This window comes from Carassius gibelio, chromosome B4 (assembly GCF_023724105.1).
Source record: "Carassius gibelio isolate Cgi1373 ecotype wild population from Czech Republic chromosome B4, carGib1.2-hapl.c, whole genome shotgun sequence".
Taxonomy (NCBI): Eukaryota; Metazoa; Chordata; class Actinopteri; order Cypriniformes; family Cyprinidae; genus Carassius; species Carassius gibelio.
In genome coordinates this window covers 27,271,929-27,296,840 of record NC_068399.1, presented here as the reverse complement: position 1 = coordinate 27,296,840, position 24,912 = coordinate 27,271,929, and the positions used below count along the sequence as shown (strand labels likewise).

At 37.9% G+C, this 24,912-nt stretch overlaps 1 protein-coding gene across 9 annotated transcripts in view; it reads right to left on the bottom strand.

The window, feature by feature from the left end:
- eps8a (epidermal growth factor receptor pathway substrate 8a) overlaps window positions 1-24,149 on the bottom strand; it is a 31,661-nt gene extending 7,512 nt beyond the window's left edge. For 3 of the 9 annotated variants that reach the window (XM_052554578.1, XM_052554582.1, XM_052554585.1), the window contains exons 1-16: window positions 23,981-24,149; window positions 12,364-12,441; window positions 11,208-11,269; window positions 10,409-10,459; window positions 10,080-10,147; window positions 9,078-9,239; window positions 4,187-4,336; window positions 3,841-3,923; window positions 3,628-3,764; window positions 3,479-3,552; window positions 2,694-2,820; window positions 2,524-2,612; window positions 2,356-2,430; window positions 2,126-2,274; window positions 499-655; window positions 282-415 (exon numbers count right to left, since the gene is read on the bottom strand). In XM_052554578.1, the coding sequence (XP_052410538.1) occupies window positions 282-415; window positions 499-655; window positions 2,126-2,274; window positions 2,356-2,430; window positions 2,524-2,612; window positions 2,694-2,820; window positions 3,479-3,552; window positions 3,628-3,764; window positions 3,841-3,923; window positions 4,187-4,336; window positions 9,078-9,239; window positions 10,080-10,147; window positions 10,409-10,459; window positions 11,208-11,269; window positions 12,364-12,422 (1,577 nt within the window). In that variant the 5' untranslated portion in view covers window positions 12,423-12,441; window positions 23,981-24,149. The remainder of the gene's footprint in view (window positions 1-281; window positions 416-498; window positions 656-2,125; window positions 2,275-2,355; window positions 2,431-2,523; window positions 2,613-2,693; window positions 2,821-3,478; window positions 3,553-3,627; window positions 3,765-3,840; window positions 3,924-4,186; window positions 4,337-9,077; window positions 9,240-10,079; window positions 10,148-10,408; window positions 10,460-11,207; window positions 11,270-12,363; window positions 12,442-23,980) is intronic. The other 6 variants (XM_052554583.1, XM_052554580.1, XM_052554584.1 and 3 more) reach the window with 6 other exon arrangements.
- Window positions 24,150-24,912: the final 763 nt, after the last annotated feature.

Genomic DNA, 24,912 nt, shown 5'->3' with positions numbered 1-24,912 from the left:
ACAAGCTCGCTCTCTTTAAATGCTGAATCTACAGATGAATGTAGTTATTGACCGACCGCTGCCGCCATGGAGGAGCGTCTCAGAGCTCAAGAACGAGACGGGAAGAGACTTTACTCCATTAGATGACAGAAACCTGGAGGTTTTAACAGATTGAGAGTTCAGGTCAGAGTTGAGAGTTTGGAGAAACAGAATGACCCCAGAACAGCCCCAGAAGCACAGCCTGCACTGAGCCGGTTCTCCAGGGCGCGCGGTGAGGTCGCTCGTACCCAGGTGGGTTTTACCTATCTACATGACGGCTGACCGCGTGTTTAAAAGCAGCCACGGCCGTGTCCGGCTCCAGCAGGTGCAAGCGCTTGTAAGAGGTGTGTTTGTAGCCGTACCCGTCTGCACCGGGGAAGTCCTGAACCAGCGGCTGCTGTCAGGAGAGAAAACACTTTCACGTCAACAAGTGCTTCACAGCTTCACACTGTAAGTGTTAAAGGTGAAAGAGCGTCTCACGTCGAGCGGAGGTCTGTCCACGGGTCTCTGAGCCGCACCGAGCCTCTCCGCCAGCTGAGCCACGTCCTGCTCACGAGACACCAGCACCGGCGGCTCCCAGCCGTCCCGGAAACACAGCGTGTGCGGAGGAAACAGGTGATCCTTTGGCCACTCCAACCTACACACGAGACAAGATGCTTGAACTTGATTGTGTTTTGGGGGTGTACTAGAACAGGCTCTCATACTGGGTTGTTCGAAAACACATTATGTTTCACATATTTTACATTATTACAGCACCTCTCTCTCCAGTCTGGGATGAACGGCTCGAATAGTTCATGTATCAAACGAAGGACCGCCTTCTGAAATACCAAATGCGCTGTGATTGGTTAGCTGGGCCAGTGTGTGTTGTGATTGGCTCCTCTGTGCCTGGTCAGGAAATGTTATGCCTCTTACCATAGCCTCCTGCGAGCTTCAGTGTAAATATTGCATCAAAATCAAATAAATTTGAGCACGATTTAAACCTGGGATATCGTAACCGTTCTGAGTTCGTCTGCCTAGCTATATTGTATTTATAGTGTTGTCTAGCACTTATATCGGTTCAGCAGAGACTCATACATGTGTTTGTGCTTTCAGAGACAATTAAGAGATTTAAATGTCATCAGTTGTTAAAAGTTAAGAGATTTAAATATAAGTTGTTTGGTTAAAATATGTAAATGTGAGTTAATTTTGTTCCGTTAAAATGTTTAAACATCAAACAGTTTTTTCCGGTTAAAAGATTCAAATATCGGTTGGTTTCGTTCTGTTAAAATATTTAAATGACAGTTGAGCTTTTTCTTGTCATGAGCCCGGACCCGGTGTTTCTCTCTCTCACCACCAGAGGACGCCATTTCCCATTATCCCGGAGTCATTTACCTTTACTCCACACACCTGTTCACCCACCCACACACACACACACACACACCTGGTGCCCATTGTCACGGACTATATATTCTCCTCTCACTCACCACTCTGCCTGGCATTTCTATTAAGAGACCAAATTATCGGTCAGTTTTGTTCAGTAAAGAGATTTAAATATCGGCTGTGTTTGTTCTTCAAAAATATAAACATTAATCAGCTCTGTTAAGAGACTTAAATGTTGTTCGATTTGAAATATGAAATATCGGTTGTGTTTGTTCAGTAAAAAATTAAACATTTGTTTGGTTAGGAGAGTTAAATATCGGTTGAGTTTGTTCTGTATAAAAATAAACATTTGTTCGGTTAGAATTAAATATCAGTTGTGTTTGTTCTGTAAAAATTTTTACATTTGTTTCGTTAGGAGAGTTAAATATCGGTCGTGTTCTGTAAAAAATGTAACATTTGTTTGGTTAGGAGAGTTTAATATCGGTTATGTTTGTTCTGTATAAAATTTAACATTTGTTTGGTTTGGAGAGTTAAATATCAGTTGTGTTTGTTCTGTATAAAATTAAACATTTGTTCGGTTAGGAGAATTAAATATCGGTTGTGTTTGTTCTGTAAAAATGTAAACATCAGTCGGTTATTTTTTTAGGTTTTGAAATTTAGGTATGTGTTGCTTTATATCTTGTTTGAGTCTGTTCTATGAAGCTTTCATTATCGGTCAGTTTTGTTATTAATAGAGACGCTCCAGTACCTGCATTTGGTCCATCCGTCTCCCAGCGTGACCCACAAGTGTCTCTCCTCCGCCGAACCCGCCGCGTGCAGGAAGTCAATGGCTTCTCTGGTGAGGAGAGGAACGATCACGCTTTTAGCCAGATCCACTCCTCCAGACGTCTGGATCACCTGAGACACACACACACACACACAAACGTCAGTCTGACAGAACAACTGTTCCACACACACACACATGATCAGAAGACGCACCAGTCTGAGAGGATTGAACAGGAAGTGGACCAGATCCACAGCACTAGGGTTCTGAATGTGGTTCTTCAACTTCCCCTGGAATGTCAATCAATAATCACATCACAGATCATATAAATGAATTTTTCTAATGTTTGTAATTGGGATGGTAACCTGTTCGACGTCACTCACCAGCAGGTTGAAGGCATGTTTGAACTTCTGGAAGCAGTCGATAAACTCGTCCTGAGATGGAGGTTTAGCTCTCAGCGTCAAAACTCCCTCTGATTAAAGACATACACAGCAAACACGCTCATGACACACTGATGAGGATGAGGATGATGAGGATGTGTGGAGATGCTTACCTCCGGGTCCTTTCTTTTTGCTCTTCTTGGTTTTCTTGCGTTTTGAGAGATCGTTAAAGGCCTCGGCGGCTTTCTGCAGTTTGGTGACGAAGTGTTCGATGTCGTCCAGAATGTGATTTAGGATTTGCTGTAACACACATCAGTATTTTACAATCTGCTGTAGGCACACACACACACATGTGCACACACACACGCACATAGACAGACATCTGCAACACCAACATGACTCTCGCACAACCATCAAACTGACTGAAAGTCTTCATGATGTGTTTTATCCACTGCTAAATATTATCAAATTATAAAATTGCAATCAAAATTTTTACCCAAAAATAAATAAATCATTATTTGGTTTGTTTCCCCAATTTTTTTGCCTGTATTTAATACAATTCCACAAAAACTGTTTCCTAGCCGGTAAAAAATATTTAAAACAGGCCCAGTTTATCTGCAGTGATGGGCTCGTCTCATTGGCGGATTAAGTCTAATTTTAAGGCTTTTAAAATAAAAATTATAAGGGATGTGCTGTTAACAGCAGCATTTTACCTATATAACGGGATTTTTTTCTATACTTATGCATAGAAATCACCTTTTATGTCACACTCTAGCATTCAAATTCAATTTATATATTGTATATTAAATTTTGGGGGCATATAACTGCATACATGTATACACACACTTTTTAAGACTTAATAACCTTGAAATTAAAAAATCAAATGTATGCTTCCTAAGACTTATTAAGCATCCTCAGGAGCAGGAACAGGATGTGATGTATCAGTGTAAATACTCACCACATCTCTGTCCACTTGCGATGCGCTCATCCCAGGAGAGCCATCCAGCTCTGTGTAATGTCTCTGTGGATCATCTGAGGACACACACACACACAGTGAAACTCTGGAACAGGAACTCGAGGGTTAATGATAGACACGCCTCTTCTTACCCTCCTGCTGCTCATTGGTCCACGGAGTCCAACTGGCCACTCGGCTCTTGCCATCCGTTTGATTGACAGCTGCTGGAAGCTCGGGGGCGGGGCCTCCTGGGGGCGGAGGGATGGTCCCGTCACTCTTTAGGATCATTCTGATGGACACAGAGAAACGGATGCTGCGTAACCGTGGCAACAGACATCTTCATAATTCACAAGCGCTGGACTTACTTCAGCACCTCTGGACGCTTCTTGACCTTCCCGCCCTTGCTGTCACTGACGGCGCTCTCGATGTCCATGTGGATCAAATTGGCCTGATTTAATTACAAAATAAATGTAACTGTAATCAGCAATTAAATTCCCAGTTACTCATGCACATTTTAACTATTGCAAAGGGCGATAACTGTTTTATTACCTATTTGGGTTTGTGCATTTGCTTTATAAATATAAAACTACATAATAAATGATGCAAAATTACATGGAAGTAACCCTAATCCTATAGTAAGTACATGTAGTTAATTAATACAAGTACTCAGTAGTTGTCGGTCAGCAAACACGTGAAGCAGTTAGACCAGACCTTGATGTCGTCGCACTGGAACAGGTGCAGGTCCGGTTTGCCCTGACCAGACTCCTTACACACCAGAGCCAGGATGGAGTCGTAGCTGCAGGCGTTCATCACGGCCTGACAGTGCTGGATCGAGGCCAGAGGAAAGTTCTCCAGCTCGTTCTGAAACACACGCACGATCAGCCCATACACGCATCACTGGAGTAAAGTCAGACACTTCAGGCCTGGCTGCCATCTCTCACACATTCTGCATGAGACTTTAAAAAATTGAGTATTTGTGTTTGCGCTCTGGAAATTTACCAAAAGATTCTATTTTAGGGATGTAATGATTTACCGGTTGAAGTTCGATTCAAATCGGTTGAGATGCTAAACAATCACGATTCATTTAGGGCTAGGAGTTTATATGAATGTATGTCTGAGGGGAAATCACTGTCTTTAGAAGGGTTTAGATGGTATTTTTTCTGTTTATCTTGCCTCTGTACAATGCATATTAAAGCTACTTTGTTTACAGCGGTAACCAAGGAAACGCAGAGAGTAAATATGCATCTAGTTCAGCTCGCCTGCTGTTTCTGTGTCATGCTGATATTTTATAGTTTCACAAAACTGAAGTCAAACCGTTCTGTTTTTGCTTCAGATTTCGTAATTATACCATCTAATTTAGATTAAAAACTGCTCATATTGCATGTTGGTGCACAGTTGGTGGTACCCATTGACTTTCACAGTAGGAGAAAAAAAACTTTGGAAGTGAATGGGAACCACCAACTGTTTGATTACCAGCAATCTTTAAAATATCCAGTGGTGTCAAAAGTACTGACATTCATTACTCAAGTAGAAGTATAGATACTAGGGTTTAAAAAGACTTTTGTAGAAGTTGAAGTATCAACTCAAGCTTTTTACTCAAGTAAAAGTGTAAAAGTACTGGTTTAAAAAACTACTTAAAGTATAAAAGTAAAAGTAATGTAAGGGGGAAAAAATGCCATTAAGAACAAAAGCTTAGGCCGCACCACAGGGGCCTATTGTGCACTACCCCTCCTCAAAAAAACATTTTTCTAAAGGCCATAGGCCATAATGACTATAATGTTATATTAAAATGTTCATGTTGAAAAATTTGGGATGCACTAGGCTTCCTGTTTCAGCCGCATGTATGAAAATACAAAAATGGTGTGCACATCCCAAACATCCAATTAGGACGCAGGTGCAAGACAACTGAATGATATAGACAAATAAAGAAGTGAAGTCTGAACACTGAAAACTACTGCTCCAGAGGAATTTAATCAAGCAACGTTTCGACCTTCAGGTCTTCATCAGCCGCATATATGCCCATTTAAAATGAACGCACTTTAGTACAATGCAAATACATTAAAGGATTAGAGATATGATGACTAGTTGCCAATAAGTATTGTTATGGTGCAAAAAGTCAAACTTTAGAGGTATGTCATCAATAACCCTTAATGGAATGTAAATGTACATCCAAACTTAGCTGCAGGAATCTGCGAGGGCAATGGACAAGAACATTGGTGCAGGCTTAGTAACAATTACACTTGTATGGCTGTCTATTTACAGTAAACATTATAGTGCTGTCAAAATGAATGATTATTCCAAGTGATTAATCAAAAACTAAAACTGAAAAATAAGTCATAATCCTGATACTTTCTTGATTGATAGCTTCTTGTATTTGGTCCATACGTCTGCTATGTCCAGTGTTCGGGGGGGGGGAACGAGTTACAAAGTTGGTAAAGCCTATCACAACATTGTCAATCGCATCGTCAATCAAAAATGCTAATTTATTCAAACGTCTCGCTACCGAACTACCTACAGTAGCTTAATTTGTGGAGGACGAAGAAAAAGCACTCATTTGGTAAATGAGCCAGTGAGAAATAATAACTTTTAAGTAGGGTCCAGTGCCTTTTCGATACTTTTAAAACGGTACTCCTAAACAGTGCCTGAACCGATACTTTAAAGGGGGGGTGAAATGCTCGTTTTCACTCAATATCCTGTTAATCTTGAGTACCTATAGAGTAGTACTGCATCCTTCATAACTCCAAAAAGTCTTTAGTTTTATTATATTCATAAGAGAAAGATAGTCTGTACCGATTTTTCCCGGAAAAACACGAGCGGCTGGAGGTGTGACGTGTGGGCGGAGCTAAAGAATCACGAGCCCCAGTAGGCTTTTGAGTTGAGAGCATGTGGAAGCTGTGACATTACCTTGAGGAAAAAAACATCATCCAAAACAATCTATGGCTTACAGTCAGATTCAGCCGTTTATTTATGATCCAGAATCAGATCCAGAGGCTGAAACTGAACGAGAGCAGCAGCAGCAACGACTCGCTCCGAGTGGGGCTCGAACCTGTGTCTCCGGCATGGGAGGGGACGCACTAACAAGGAGGCAGAGATATTTGAAGCAGTTTTACTCACCGCCTGCGGTTCCAACACACGATCGTGACCCTTTTTCGTTGGGATTGCATCATCCTTAAGAAATAAACGATACGCAAATCCGGCGTCAAACTGGGCCTTGTTTGTAAAACAAGCATCTTCGAAATGCAGGGAACAAACACAAACACTTGCACAACTCCGTTGATGCTCTGTAAAAATAAACTCCATCCACTGGTCCCTTAATGCTGTTTCTCTTTTGGTAATCTGTGCAGGGTTGTCTTGCCCTGGCAACCAAAAACACACTTCTTTTGTGACTTTTCGCGACGCTCTGGCTCTGATCAGTGATCAGTGTCTGTTCTCAGCCTCTCAGTGCTCTGCTATACGGGAGCGCGCGCTCTTCCGGCAGAAGTGCCTCAGGACCCATATAAGGAAATTCCGCTCCATCTAACGTCACACAGAGCCATACTCGAAAAAAAACTTTCCGAAACTTGTGACAAACCGTAAGGAGTATTTTGGGAACAAAAATACTCCTTCAAACGTACAACTTAATTTTTGAAACTTTGTCCATGTTTAGCATGGGAATCCAACTCTTTAACAGTGTAAAAAACTCAGTACGCATGAAATAGCATTTCACCCCCCCTTTAAAAAAAAGAACCACAAAAAAAACTATGGATAACTTTAAGAACATTACAAATATTTAAAATAAATCCATAGCTTTCAGCTTGGATGCTCTCATTTCCCAAGTTGTGCTTCCCTTAATCTAAGGCTAATAAATGTATTTCACAATCTGGGTCATTATTTAATACAAAACCACACATAATATTTCTACTGTATCTCTGTCAATCACTCTGATATTTAGTTAAGATGAGTGCTGTCTGTCACTGTCTTTTATCAGTTCTGTGAATTACTGTATGCTCATTCTTTATAAAGTAGCAAAAATGTCGTTTTTAAAATACAGTACTGTGCAAAAGTCTTATGGAAAAATTAGTATTTTCACCCCAAAAAGGGTTTTAAGCCAGTTATTTATATCTTTTGCTGTAGTGTGTCAGTAGGAAATATCAGTTTGCCATTAATTTTAATAATAATCTAGTGCGATTTTGAATGCACAAGCAGTCTGACAACGGCAAAATGAATGTTTGGAAATGTAAACTGATATTTTATACTGACACACTACAGCAATATATATAAATTACTGGCCGAACACCATTCTTTTAAGTGAAAATACTAACGTGTCTAAGACTTTTGCACAGTAGTGTATGTATAAAGAACGTATGATTAAATTAAGTATATTTAAATAAGTGTAATTAAAGTATGTGTTCGTTCATATGTGTTAAGGGCTAGATTTTCGCTGGAGGAAACGGCGGTGGTGTGATGAGCGAAAACTTTACAGATGAGAAACCGAGTGATTGTTTATTAAACACATACCTTGTGTCCTCTGTTTGTTTAAGTGCGCATGCGCTGCTCCATTCGCGGTCTGCGCCTCTGTGGATTGAAGAGCGCGCTGAAAGACGGGAGGAGACCGGTCTGACGCTGGTTTCATGTGAAATTTAAGGGGACTGACTCTGAGGCGATCGGATACCGGTTCCAAACCCAACCCTACTTTTAAGAAATATATATTTTTTGATAAACGAGCCCAAAACTGGCTATGTCCTTGCTGGAGTGTGATGTGATTTGTGTCATGTGCAGGTGCGATGGATCACGTACAAACCAATAGGGTGTCAGAATGGTATATGTTTATACTTCTCATCCAACCACAATCAAATTCACTGCTTCCGGATGGCGCGATTTATCTGGATACTATAGTTTGTTTTTTTGTTTTGTTTTTTTTTGAATGATGACACCCGGAATGAAAACAAGCCAAAATGAAATAGCAGTAACGAAGCTATTTTTAAAATGTAAGGAGTAGAAAGTACAGATACTTGCCTGAAAATGTAAGGAGTAGAAGTAAAAAGTCGGCTGAAAAATAATTACTCAAGTAAAGTATAGATACCCCAAATTTCTACTTAAGTACAGTAACGAAGTATTTGTACTTCGTTACTTGACACCTCTGAAAATATCTCACTTTATGTTCAACATAAGAAAGCAACTCATACTGGTTTGGAACAACACGAGGGTGACTAAATGAGGACAGAATTTTCATTTTAGGGTTAACTACTCCTTTTAAATTAACATAATTTCCTCTGTGGAACTTACAAAATTCGATTCTGCCTATGAATTCCTGTGTGTTTTTTTTCAAAATAGATTAAATCAGGGTAATTTGACACTTCGAATAAAGATGTATTGAATACATTGTTACACCAGTAGGGGGCTGTTCAAATGTATTTGTCTTTGAATCATTCAAAAGATTCGTTTCAAAACACTGATTCATCCAGTAATGAAACAAGTGAATCTTGAGTGAGTCATTGAATCATTAATTCATCAATCACACAGGATTCTGTTTAGTTGTCTAATGTTTTGTCTTCAGAATCTTGAGAGAACCAGAATCTCAATATAAAAAAACAAAACAATACGCTCTATTTTGCACACAAACCTTGCTGTCATTGTCGATGAGGCTGACTGCTTTCCCGTCCACCTGCAGGATCATGTCCTGCGTCCACACCTTGCCTTTAGCGTCCAGCAGACGCAGCTTCCTGATGCCGTCCTCGATGGTCAGCATCGCCTCCTTACGGTCCATCACAAACGTGGTCAGATGCTGCAGGAGACAAAAGTCAAGTCCCCTTTAAAAGATGGTTAACATTCAGTAATATTATCAGTTTAAATGCATTGATACTATCGGACGAGAACAAAACTTGAACCGAATTGATCTGAATTCACAATTCATGAATTTTGCAACATTAACACTAATCTGTTTTGGAGAAGTGCTACATAAATAATTTTACTTTATTATCTAGTTATTTAAATTCAAACCATTAAAAAACATTTTTGCTACTTGAAATAAAATAAATGTCTGGATTAGAATTAAGATTTGTTTAAATTCATGCACTAAAATAATTCACACTTAAACTGATTAATAAAAACTATACAGACATTTATAATAATAACAGAAACTACTAATAATGTCAAAATGACTAATACTTTAATTAAATTTAAAATGAAGTTGTAAACAATAAATAAAAGCGCATTTGAAATATTCATAAGAGTATATTATAAACCGGTTAGTTCCAGTGCTTGATGCTGATTGGCTGAGCCACGTTCAAAGCTGACTGACGCTACAAAGTAACAGACACCTTTGTTTACATTTGTGTGTTGCTCGGCAACCACTTTGTTACAGCCACAGCTGACTCTGAGGAGCTTCATTGTTAGGTGGAACAATACTGTTGTTATTAATATCATCATTATACTTTATTTGCTCTGTTTTATTCTGTGAAACCTTACTACGTATATGAAATAACCATTTTATAAGAGCAATAAGCCCCGTGAAGCTGTGGTTTACTGTGAGTTATGTGTGTGTCCAATAGTTGAAGTGGTCGATGTGATCAGATCTTGGCTCATCTCAGGATCTCTCAATCTCCTGAACAGATGCGTGTCTCACCTCCACATGGTACTGTGACGTGTCCGTCAGGCTGTTGATGCTGTTTTTGGTGTAGTTCTTCCTTTGCTCTGAGGAAAGAGCAGATGTTGTTATATAATCTCCATCAGAGACACACAAGCGTGTCCAGATGGAATCTGCAGTTATTCACATCTTCTGTCGTGATTCTGGAGCTCGACTGAACGATCAGCCTCAGTCTAGAACAGATTCCGTGTGGACGCACAAAACCGAACACATCAAATCACACGAGTGTGAGGAGTTCATAGATTCAGCTGGGAAACTAGCATGAGAGGAGAAACTGGACACACACACACACACACATCGGCTTATACCTTTCTTTTTGTGTTTGGCAGAGGTGTGGAGGAAATACACTCCATCTGTTCCTGAGAGCGACGGTGCAGAGAAAACACACACACACACACACAGTGACTGACGTGTAGGTTTCTTCACTGTGACCTTTAACCTCTGCTATGATGTGATACACACACAAACACACACACTCTGAGAACATCTCACATCTTACATCTTCACCTTATTCAAAAAAATTAATCCCAGCACAGGTGACAAAAAGTAACGTAAAAGTAACACATTAAGTTCCATAAAAAGCAATTTTTCCACAAAACTGCTCTCAGTAAAGCAAACAAAGCCTGTATTTTCCTGACAATAAAATACATTTTCCTCCCAATTTGATGAGTGCACTGCATATAAATATTGTAACATATCATTTTGATTGAAAATAACTGAATAATGACTCTGAAATTGAACTAATTTCATTTAACACTAATCTGATTAATGACTCTAGTGTCTTCTGTAGAGCTGCTTGATATTGAATTAGTCTGACTGATGAATTGTGCATCATTAAAACTGTTATTTTTCTGTTTACTACCGTGAAGCTGTATTGTATGAAGCCACTTGACTTGAATAGAAATGTACTGTTATTATTATTGTGGTGAAATACGACTCAGATGTGTTCTCATGCACACACAGTAGAATATATCCATATGAATCCCTCCTGGGAATCAGACAAAAGGTCTTCATCATGTTCTTCACGTCACGGTGACAGTGTTTTGAGGGTTCAGGGGTTCAGCAGCGCTGCAGTTCCCTACGCAGACAGCAGGGGGACACACTTACCGTACAGAGCTTTACCACCTGTCCTTTTGGCAGGAACATCTGGAGACAGTGAGCCGTGACCACTGAGAGAGAGAGAGAGACAGAGAGAGAGAGAGAGAGAGAGAGAGAGAGAGAGAGAGAGAGACAGAGAGAGAAAGAGTTAGTACACTAGCGCTCATCCATACTCACACTTTCTCTGCTGTTCTTCTAGGATTAGTGAATTAATTGTGATGCATGTGTTGTCCACGGTCTCTCACGGCCTGAGTGTGTGTGTGTGTGTGTGTGGGGTTAATGAGTAAAGTGGACACTTGATCTGTTAGTCACACTAATTGTGCCACAGATCAATAATGAATGTGTTCAATAGATCAGGAGCAGAGGTAACATCAATAAAACATCAGATTCATCTCACTCAAGTCACACCAAAAACCCCAATGATCCATCTAATAAATAAAACTGAGTGATTCAGTGAACTGCAAAGTGTGATATTGATTTGATTCAACCACTCAATATACAAGAACTAATACTGTGTTGCAAATTTGATCAATTTCACAAATCCAATCAAAGCTGCGGCGGAACCGTTGTGAGTCTCTGATCAACACACAGCGGTGATTCATTACTGAGTGAATCCATGGTTTGAATGAATCAAGTGAGTCAATGATTCAGTGACTCATTCAGAGAGATTGCGTCCTTATTCACATACCATCCGTCCAAAATGTCCCAAATCATAGTATGTTAAAATGAGTATCCCAAAGATTCCCGGATGGTGCAGATTGGTGCAGATAATGGCTAATATTACCCACAACACACTGCATGTTAAACAGAGATTCAATAAGAACTACAAACACGCATAAAAAGGGTTGAAAAACTACAAACATGACGGATATGCGAGACTGGCGAACAGGTAGAGAATAATCAATGTTTAAACTGATGAAAAAACATTTATTTAATGTTATTAAATAAATTGCTTTATATTTAATCTTCAGCAACATATTATAAACATACGTTTGGTCATTAAGTTACTGAATGAATCAGTCGTTTGAATGAATTGTAAAATGAATGATTCAGTGATTCGCACATGGTGGTTTAACTTTTATATTTACTGTATCATTTAATAAAAAAAGTAATTTTTCAGTTTTTTTTTTAAAATCTCATTAGTTGTTATGATTGTTCGGCTTACTTTATTTGTGAAGACTGCGCTGTGACTCCGGCGAATCCGTTCATGTCTGGACTCTGCATTGCGCTCACAGATCATCCACTGAAACACAATAAAAACAGCGTCATCATCATCATCTTCATCAATGCTGTCTCACTGCTCAGAGAGACTGAGAGTCACACATACCACTCATATTCATTTATGAAACAATCACAAAACAAAGATCAGATTTTCTGGTTTTGTAATCAGTGCTGGATGAAACATTGTGGGAGGAGTCTAAAGTGGTGTTTGAAAATCATGTGATTACGACCAAACTTTCACTACTGTAAACAAAAGCATGCCCCGCCTCCAGGGTCTTCTGATTGGTCTGATTCTGATTGTGTGTGTGTGTGTGTGTGTGTCATCCAAAATCACATACTCTCGAGTACTTTTCTCTTATGTAATTAAACTTAATACTGTGTATAGACTGAAGAACATTAATACGCGATACAAAAGTGGATTCAACATCAACATTTAAAGTCTAACCTTTTTATTAATAAAATAACAGTGGTACTGATATCTCATAACAACAACATGTACAGCTAGTTCATAACAGACATTTAAATGTATTCAAATTATAAATGATAAAACTAAACTAATTAATAATTAATTGGGTGAAGCTGTCCTCAATTAGTAATCAGGAGAATTTTGAGTAATTAATAAGTAATGAAACACTTTTTGGAGCAGCCTAATGCCGCGTTTCCACCGAAATTACCCGGAACATTTGTACCAGGAACTTTTTTTCCCAGGAACTTTTTCCCCCCCAGACCTGTTGCTTTCTGCGTTTCCACCGCGGTGTAAAGTACCGGGGAGATTAGGCAAATAGACTGGTGATGTAGGTCTGCACTCGTCTCTCAATACAAAGTACCGCTGATAAAAAAAAAAAAAGGTACGCTGATTTTGGACGTGCATCATCAGTAGTTAGTTCAGACTTTGTGCATTCGTCTCGGGAGTGTGATGTCCGCGACGACGCAAGTCCGGTAAATCTGTAAACATCAGCGTACTTGATAACTTCAGTCAGCTCGCCTTGGCTACTGCAATTTTCCCTACTGTATATTTACAATAAAACGAAATAGGATATCAAATACCACTGCCTCCTTTGGTTTTCATTTAAGCATAATAACAGCTCCAGATATGTACTTAGTTCAGGGATATGATTATATGCAGACATTACAATGAAACAAAATATTATATAAATTTGCCTTTTTATTTTCATTCTAACATATAGATAAATTGAATACAGACCAAAGAAAACCGGTTTGATTTACCCCGCAGCTGAATTATATTTTATGTTTAACCACTAAAGACACATCAGAGCCAGCGGCACACATCAGAAGATCTATCCGAGATGAGGCTGCTTCTCGGTGATAGATGATCACTGCGTGGAGCTCACCGTCTACGAGATCGGCGAAACACATTTTTAAATAGGCGCTGTCTTTATAAATAAACCACAGATTTTAGTTTTAAACAACTACATTCTCGCCTGAATACTTTTAAAATTACATTTCATGACACAATAACAGTAATATTTTGAAAATGTTGATCCGAATAAATGGTGGTTGAACTCAACCAATGCTGCGTGAACTCAACCAATCAGAATGTTTCACGCCAAAGTCCCGCCCCCGAAAGTTCCGGAACTTTAAAAAAGTACCACCTCGCCAGCAGGGACTTTCTGGGGGGCATTTTTTTACCCGGAACTTTTATTTAGTTCCTGGTTCCTGCGGTGGAAACGCGGCTTAAGTAACCAAACCGGAGTACTTTGAACTTCAATGTAACATTCTGTTTTTCAGAGTTGAGGAAAGTTACTTTTAAAAGTAATGTATTACAATATTGCACTACTCCCTAAAAAAGTATCGAAGTACTTTTTTTTAAAGAAGTAAATGCATTACGTTACTATTTGTCACCCGAGCTGGGCTTTTTGTCAGCTGTCAGGGCCCTTTCTCATCAGAAGTGAATCTGAATCGGTGAATCTGATTTTGTAACTTGGGAAGCAGCTTCTGTGTGGTTTATTTCTCCTCTGAGCTCAGGCTCCGTGTCACATCGATGCTGCTGTTAAAGCCTCGTTTAGTGCATCAAACTCAGAGATGATGAATGATCAGACACTCGTCGCCGCACATACGTCTATAATTAACCCCGTGTGGGCCGTTAGCAGGTTAATCTGGCCGATTGAGTAACGCACACACACACACACACACACACAGATGGTGTCCAGCAGCTGCTGACCGTATGAATGATTGATCAGATCACAGACTGTTTGTGGGTCAGACGACTGGAGTCTGTTCCACTACAAACCCTGAGTTATAGCTTTACATCCAGTCCCCCGCCGGCCAAAAAACTGGAAGCATTACGATCCAACATTATAAGAACAACAAGAACAAAAAACAATGTTATCAATGTTGATAACACTCAATATTTAAGCGGAAATCGTTCAAAAATGTGGATTTTACTGTAGTTTTATTCCTCAAGGAGCGAATACAAATGTTGTTACAAATATAAATGTTGTTCTTCTGAACGTTCTATTCATCTGTGAATCCTGAAAAATACAAATGTATCAAGTTTCCACGAAAATGATCAACACTGATGCAGCAAATCAGCATATACAAATGATTTCTGAAGAATCATGTGCTGCTAAAAACTCAGCTTTGATCCCAGAAATAAATTATAGTTTAGCAGATATTCATATAGAAAACACTGTTTTAAATTGTAATAATATTTTACAATTTTTACTGTATTTTTGATCGTATAAACACAGCCTTGGTGACACTTCTATCATCAATACTGTCATCAGATGATTCACATCAAACATGAATCACTTCTGTTCGACTGAAACACATCAAACGAAGCATTCAGACAGGTTTCTGCTCCCGCATCAGCGTCACGTCTGAAACGGATCAACACGAGCCACATCAAACAAACACTGACTGAGGAATCATGGCACACCTGTGTGAATCACAGAACAAACTCTCTCTCGACTCGTACCTGTTCACAGCCTCCACGATGTGCCGCTTCTTCTCACTGTGGAATCTTTAAGAGGATTTGTGAGGAGCTTTACAAACTCACACAGGTCTGTGATTATCCACTCCAGCGCAAAGGATGCTGGGACACGCAGATTCTGGAAAACCTCTTCAGTTTTTACACGATCAAAACATAAATCTGCTGGAGTCTAATGCAGTCTGCTGAATCATTAGAAGTTCTGCAGGTTAATATAAAAGCATCAATCTTTGTCAAATCAGGTCTGTTTGTTAAAGATTTTCTAAATCAGGACTTGGCATTGTTTTACATCACAAACAGGCTTTTTTACCTTCATACAAGTGGTTTTACATTTGGATCTTAACCACAACAACATACATTGCATTTATTTATGTATTTATTATTATTTATTTAACTTATTCATTTTTGTATAATTTTATTTATTTTTCTATCAATTTATTTATTTATATTTATATTATTTTATTTATTTATATATTTTATTTTATTTGTCATGTAATTTAAATTTGTATTATTATATTTATAACTTTTATAATTTTATTTATTTATATTTTTTATTAGTTTATTTATTTATATTTTTATATTATTTGTAATTTCATTTGTAATTTTAATTATATTTGTTATATATTTATATATTTTATTTTATTTATCATTTCATTTATATTTTTTATTTTATTTATTTACATTACTTGTATTATTTAATTTGTCATTTCATTTATATTTTATACTTTTATATATTTATCTTTTTTGTCATTTCATTTATATTTTTTATTTTATTTATTTATATATTTTTTATTTGTCATCTGATTTATATTTTGTATTATTTTATTGATTTATATAATTATTTTATTTTACTTTATTTATATAATTATTGTATTTTTTATTGTTTTTTATTATTATAGTAACGATAATGAAGCCCAGTATCTCTCCACTGTGTTTCTGTGAATCCATACGCTGCACATTATTCCTCTTTAATCCTGTTAGCTCTTCTCTGTGTCTCATGGCCTGTGTCTACCCAGAATCCTCAGCGCTGACATCACAAACCTGTCCTGATCCTATTAAACACAGCTATATAAAGATCTTTATGAGGCCTGTGAATACAACACAGGTAACATATGAACATATTAAAAATTCCTTTAGTAATATGAGGTAAAAGGTGTCCAAAGAAATGTAGTCTTCACATATGGTTCAAACTGAGACACATCAACTGGTGAATCTCTCACGTCACAGGTCACTCTGAATCAAAACCACATCTTATTCTGTATTTCATGACAACTACAGTATGTAAATAGTAGTTTGTCTGTGTAGGAAGCACTTTAAATTCAGTGGGATTGTGAGGAGAAGCGTGAAACTTTCCTCTGTTTGGACTTCATTTACAATCTGCTCACAGAGGAGACGAGGCGAGGCGAGGCGGCTGATCTACATGCATTCAGCATTCATCTGAAATCACTGCTTCTCCAGCGCTGGAGAAATACTGAAGCCAGTAATTAAGACTCAGAATAGAAGCGTCCCAGAAACACCCAGCAATCAATCAGCGCTGGAGCAACCAAACACACACATGACGGCCGTATCATCAACGTTTCCTCTCTTTTATTTATTATTTTCTCGCAGGCTAATGATAGGGTTCCTAACCATTACATTATCTTAATATAGTCAGTCATAAACTAAAGTGAGGTCAGATATAGTCTTGAACGGCTCATCCTTCAATAACAGCCTGTTTGAAAGACGCTCAAACTATTCAGATCAGACTGAAACGATCTGTTGAAAATATATCTTTGGTTGAATGAATGATTCAACGACTCGGTGAATTTGTTTCGTTTCGTGATTCCTAAAGGAATCATTGCATGAATGATTCAAATGACTCACTCATAGTCATCTGATTCATTCCTAACGAGTCACTAATAAAGCATTTTTGCAGGAGTCGGTTGCATGAATGATTCAAATGACTCACTCATAAAGACAAATCAATGTTTCTGAACAAATCAGTTGAATGAATGGATCAATAACTAATATCTAAGTAAATCAGTGTGCTTGAGAGAATAGATTAAAACTAATGAACCAAAGACATTCATTCCTCAATGCATCAGTTTATCTGAACAAATCAGTTGAATGAATGATTCAAATTACTTTCTCAAAGACACTCGATTCATTCTTAAATGAATCAGCATTAAAAAGCATTAAAATGAACTGTTTAAATAATGAATCAATGACTTTCTCATAAGTACAGCAAAGTGTTTCATTTCAGTGTTTTTGAATGAATCGATTAAATGCGTTATTCAATGACTCGCTCAAAGTATTATTAAATGAATCGGTTGCATAAATGATTCAAGTGATTCACAGTCACTCGATTGAACTGTTGAATCACTGACTCACTCAACTGGTGTAACAACGTGATTCATTGGCTTTACTGAACTCTTGTATAAGCTACAATGAAATCCTCTGTCTGTCCAAAGATTAAGGAAAAGACTAGATTTATGAAGATCATGCCGCTCTGATATAACATGAACACTTCTGATAGAAACTATTAGACCGTCCAGCACAAAATCACTGATTAGAGTCAAATGACTCAGTGAACTATAATCACATGTTCAACATGACAACTGATGTGGAAACACACACACACACACACACTTTAGAAGGTCAAAGGTCATCTGCTCTGTGTTTACACTGGATGCTCTACTTCCTGGTTTCTGCTCCACCCAGACAGAAATGACATCATCAGCTTGAGGCTTCATTATCTGTTCGGTTCTGCAGCAGATTCTTCTGTCGTCAATTGAATCGTTTAACTTCAGCTAAAACAGCGGAAAACAACCTTTGTTTGTTAGTTTAATATTTAATTAGCACATTCCACCTACAGCTGGAGGTCAAGGAACCACAGGAACTTCTTCCAGGAAAGGAAATAAAGGACATTTATTGTATTATTTTACTACATATTTTATTATGTAATATATAACAAACTTAATTTATTATATATTCTTTAAAAAAAAAATTTTTTAATTTCTTATTTTCATTTAAAGTACTAAAATAACTTTAAAAACTTTAAAATAAACTAAAATAAATAAAATTTTAACTAAGTAAAACTACACATTTAATGACAACAAAAAACCTATAAGTTGAACAAAATTAGTGAAAACGAAAAAAAAAATTTTTTAATATTAGCAAAAAAAAAATATTTTATTGATCCTAAAATAAGACTGGAATGTGAGGCGTGAGCTTATCTCTGGAGGTCATGAGGAAGTCACTGATCGAGGTTTTACTGATGAGCTGATGCTGATGATTCACGACTCTTATTTCCACATGTACTTCTCTATCCACTAAACCTCAAAGAAATGAATGAGTAAATAAATGAATGTAGAGATGGAACAGGTGCGACGCGCAGCAGAGAAACAGGAGCAGGTGGAACCAGAACCTTCTTGACCTCTGTGACCTCCAGGAACCCGATCCGGGCGCACCCTTCGCCCGAGGTCACGCCTCACACGTGTCACATGACGCTCTTACAGTGTGTGTCCAGTGACCACACACACACACACACAACCTGATCAAACAGAAGCTGTGTGACGACACCACAGCAACAACATCTGAAAGCTTAAAATCATCTTTCCATTGATGTGAGGTTTGTTATGAGGACAATATTAGAGAATCTGGAATCTGAGGGAGCGAAAAAATCTAAATATTGAGAAAATCATCTTTAAAGTTGTTCATATGAAGTTCTTAGCAATGCATATTACTAATCAAAAATTCATTTTTGATATATTTACGGGAGGAAATATCTTCATGGAACATGACCTTTACTTAATATCCTAATGATTTTTGTCATAAAAAAAAAAAGTATAATTTTGACCCATACAATGTTTTGTTGTCTATTGCTACAAATACACCCCCGAGACATAAGACACTTTTTCCGTGGACTTTAATTTTAAATTAAATTTAAAATTTTATTTATTTACAATACACACAGTTTCAGAGCTCTTCACAGAAATTCATGATATTAATGTTTGTAATATCTTCAAATGATATAGTCACATTTATCAGATTAGAGCTACTGATATTTACTGGGAGTGTGAATCAGCACGATTCAGTTAGATTACGATCATCATGTCAACGATTCAATTCAATATAAAATCACGATGCATCACGATTATATAAAACATTTGTGTGCATTTTTATTAAATTATATAAGCAGGCTACTTTTTTTATAATTCTGTTGAATAATTAATCAATATATTAATACTTAATTAATTATTGTTAAGAATTAAAGTAAATATAGCTTTGAAACATACAAGCAAATATAAAGCAATAAATTGGCCATGATTTATAGATATATATATATATACACTAGCTGATCTGAACACATCTGAAAACATCTGATTTGTGCATTAGTCTATTAAAGATGCCACTGTATTTTATATATATATATAATTGATTTTTTCAGATATCTAGGAACGTATGTCAACAATTCTGTCTCCACTCTGTAGTGATGAAAACACACACACAAACAACCCTCCTCCTGTTGTTTTGAAAGAACTGTGATCCCTAATTAACCAGTGACTGAACACACACACACACACACACACGGTCGTGATTGGAGGCTGTGGTGAATAAGGAGACAGTAAAGCACATTTGATCCTTTATAACTCATCAGAGACAGTCTGTACTGTACTGAGTGTGAAATGAGCTGTTACTCTGAGGATATGATCCAGTTCTCACTGTGTGTGTGTGTGTGTGTGTGTGTGTGTGTGTGTGAGAGAGAGAGAGAGAGAACACTGTACACTGCCGTTCAAAAGTTTGGGGTCAGTATGATTTTTAATGTTTTTAAAGTCTCTTCTGCTCGTCAACGCTGCATTTATTTGATCAATAACTTTTAATGTTGTGAAATATAATTTTTTTTCTATTTAAACTGACTATGAAGTGATTTTTGAAGAATCATGTGACCTTGAACACTGGAGTAATGGCTGATAAAATTCAACTTTGAATCACATAATTAAATTATATTTTGAAGTTTATTAAAATGGAAAACAGTTTTTTAAACTGTAATAATATTTCACAATTTAACTGTATTTTCACAACTTTTGGTCAGATAAACTTCTTTAAAAAACATTAAAAATTTTGAATGACTGTGACGTGAGCGTGTGTGTGAGAGAGAGAGAGAGAGTGGGTGTAAGTGTGTGTGTGTGTGTGTGTGTGTGTGTGTGTGTGTGAGAGAGAGAGAGATAGTAAAGACAGAAAAGAACACAGAGTTACAGCACAACATCAGAAGGTCATTTCACCCTGAACACACAGCCGAGACGCGCTCACATGACGAACTCTGAACTCTGAACATCTCGTTTGTTTTGCTGTCCTTCTGATAGAGAGCAGAGTGATCAGTTAATGAGTCTGGTTATCTCATTAGGAAACCTGTTTGTCAAACACAGCCTGCGCTGATATGATTCAGCGTGTGTATCTTGGACACTTCTGCTCTGATTGTCGCTCGCTTGCAGGAAGTCAGAGAATCAGAGGTCATTGTGCTCTGAGGTCGTCACAGGAGCAGCTGTGCTATGAAAGGAGCACAATAAAGGACGTAATGACTCTGTAGATAAGGCAGGACGAAACTCGCTCAATCCAGGCATGTTTCGCTCTAATACAGGAGCGTGTCGTCTTAAAATTCAATGAGACGACGCATACTGCAGTTTCTAAAATCAGCACATCACTTGAGGGCTTAAAAACACAAGACACTGAGCTCAGGAGGGTTTTTAAAAAAAAAAAAAAGCGCAGAACGCCTCCTCCACCATGTTGCCGTAAAGTAAACCTACTGTAAACAAAAGCAGGCAACGTTTGCTCCGCCTCCGCACTCTTCTGATTGGTCCACTGCTCTGGAACTGACATTGATGAGCAGCGCTGCGTGTAAAAATCGTTTAACTTTTAAATCTTTTAGCTGTAAAAGATGCAAGATGTGAAATATTCTAGATATTATCCACATTCCTCTAGCACGCATTTACATAGAAAAACTACAGAGAAGTAGCGCATTGGAACGGAAAACACTTCTCATTATAAGAGAAGTTAAGATGTTCTCATTGGCAGAATCTGGCAGATCAAAATATACTTGAAGGGTCTTAAAATGTTAGATAATAGTTCTGGAATGGATTACTGTAAGGTTCTTTGGAGCCAAAATGGTTGGCAAAACCCTTTATTTTGAAGAGTTTAGAGGAATTGAGTAAAACTAAATTCTCCCAACAAAGACTGCAGAACGACACAGAACAGCAGAAATCCTCCAGAGACTCCAGCCTCCACCAAACAAGCTCCGTGAATGTGCCAAACACCCAATAGTGAAAAATCTGAGTGACAACAAACCTATGAGCTCGGTTTCAGTCGACTGAGATTCTCTCGCAGAGACAAAACGCCATAATGACTTCACAACGAGCTGCCAAACAAACAGCTGACGTCAAAAAACAAACGCTGAGAACATCCAGAAATACTGCTGAATCCCAGGCCTGGGGCCAGAGGAGGTTTCACATGGTCCCAGACGCAGCTGCTGTCTTTAACATGATGGAGCACAAGTCTTAACATAACACTGTTGGTTATAATGCAGTACAGGGATTTCTGAGGTATGTGATCGGATTAGAAACTACTAAAGTGACACAGTGCTTTGAAATCTACACGTTACTTTTTCAAACAGTTACTTTGTTTCCATGTCTTGACTGACAGTTCTAGTGTTGCCACGGTGACAGAAATCAGGAGTGAGTGTGTGAAGATGTCATTACTGTAGTCTAGACTCAATGTCAGCATAATTAATAAAAACAATGGAATGTGTACTCAGAATATGATGCAATTAAACAACACAGATGTATTTAATCCCATTTTATTAGTGATGCTTACTTCAATGATCCAGTTTAACCATGCTAATAAGAAAAAAATATTTTTATATGAATATAGAAAAAGTATCCTATTCTTCATGCAATCCTTCAGCATGTATATTTAACGTTTGTTTTAAAAGGGCTTTTATCAAAAATATAACTTTTTAGATTGAAAACAAACTTGTTTTAGGGAGTAACACACAATATTGTATTGCATTCTTTGAAATCGTTTCCCAACGCTTCAGATATTAGTGAAGAGCATCTCATCAATCCTGTTAGAAAGCTCACGTTCAGGTTAAAGCTCCTCTAGAGAAACCCTTAAAACCCTACAGGCCTGTAACACGTCTCAGCAGCTGAAGAGAACACCACGACTCAATTCAATTAGTGGAAATATTAGCGCTTATGTAACAGGGCTCCATATTTAACCCGTAGCACTGGGACCTGCTCCGCTCATAGCAGCAATAACTGAAACTCACTGGAGAGAGCAGCTCTGTCTCAATGCGTCTCTATTAAGAGCCGTTAACCATTTACTTCCCTACACAGAACCGTCTCAGATAAGAGCTTCTCTGAACTACAGAGCAAGTGCTAAATCATCGACAGCACTCATGCATTAAAGAAGGACTTAAAAAATGCTTAGAATCAGATTACAATGACTTTTTATGGAGCATGTGATTACATGTTGTTCTCACAGTGGCATTTAGTTACTCTTAATTTACTGATTCCCCCTGAATTCGTCTTAAATGTTCATTTATAAAGCAATTAGACTGTGTATGAAACAATAGCTATAGCTGTCATCATATCCAGAGAGCGTTTTAGACAAAATATTTAAAACCTGGAAGACTTTGGGTATATATGTCATGCCTGGATTCATTTTTGTTAATGTTTGTTGATGTAATGAAGTGATTGCCAAACGTTTTTGTCCTTCAAACCTAAAATATTTAGCTGAAGTATCTCTGGGGAAGTTAATATTTCAATAATGTGATGATACATTTGCATGTTTACAGTTCTTTGGTGTCAGTTCTTGGTCATAGACATGAAGGTAAACAAATATTTTTATGATTTGATTAAATATTAGCGTTCTGTCAACTCACAAACCCACTGCCGTTCTTAAATTTAAGCCCAGCTTGCGAAACCTTGATATAATGTTTAATGCGTTTTATGATGTTGGATTATATTTTTTCTCTGTCTTTGTTTTTTTTTTTTATATATATATTTACATTAACATTCTGTCATTTAGCTGAGGCTTTTATCCAAAGCGACTTACACATGACTTATGCATTTTTATACCAATATGGTACTTTTAGTGGTAACTTTAAACCAAGTTAGATTAAAAAAAAGAACGCTTAATAAAAAATAAAGTAGTCAGAAAGCATTACATTAAATGAGTAACAAATAATACGTTACCACATGCATCAGTGAAGTCTGATTTCAGCAGTGATATAAACACAATTGTAAAGATGTAAGTAATTATAATATCTGATCACTAATGTAAAGTATTAGTGAAGGCTAAACACATTAATAGCGCATTAGTATTACAGGCGCGTGCGCGTGACCGGCTCTGCCATGGCAACCGGGACAGTATTTACCGCGCGCAGCCGTTAATTCAGCGAACGGAACGGAACCGTGATCAACACACTAAATAATACACGCTAGCTACAACACACCGCGAACGAGCTGTTTTTGTGTTTACAAAGAAAGAGTACATTTAAAAACACCGCGATCTATAACAAACAAGTGCGCGCGCGCGTGTGTGTGTGTGGTGTGTACGTTAAACACACACTCACCTGTTTCTGTGTTTCTTCCCGCGTTTACCGCATGGCAGAAGCACAAACACGCACGGCTCGGCAGGGAACGGTGTCTGTCACTGAGTTTTCCGTTAAATGACCAAATGAAGAGCGCGAGCCTGAGTTTGACGCGCGCTCCGCCTCACCGACCCCCGCGCGCGACCCGACAGCGCCGCCACGCGCGCGCGCGCCTCATCACACCTGAGCGCGCAGGTGAACGTGACATTCGAATTAATGACAGCTCTGTCTATTTATTACTCTATGATAAAAAATCTTTCCATTGATGTATGGTTTGTTAGAAGGACAATATTTTGGGCGAGATGCAACTATTTGAAAATCTGGAATCTGAGGGTGCAAACAACAACAACAACAACAACAACAAAATCTAAATATTGAATCACTAATAAAGTTGTTCACATGAAATTCTTAGCAATGCATAATACTAATCAGAAATTAATTTACGACAAAACATCTTCATGGAACATGTTCTGCACATGAATAAACATCCACATCACCAGCTGGAAATATGAAACCATATTCATTTCAAGCACTGTCTGATGATGAAGGCGATTTATTATTGGAAGTTCAAACAAAGCAGAAGGTGTGCTTAGGTGTGGCGCTGAACTAGTCCTGCTTTAATCTCCATGAAAGCTGTTCTTCTCTGATGATTCTGTTCTGTGCTAATATTTATTGGAAAAATTATGAGCTCTGCCTAAATGTAAATCATTGATAAACAAAAGATCAGCTCACTTCAAAGGAAAATGGTTGCATATTATGTGTGTGTGTGTGTGAGTGTGTGTGTGTAACTGGGAGCAAATGTCCCCACAAATACAGTAATCTAGGCTTCGGAGACATTGTTGCTATAAATCTGAATCTAAGACAGCAGAAAGTTTCCTGTGTTTAGATAACAGGGATACACAGTTTTTACACTA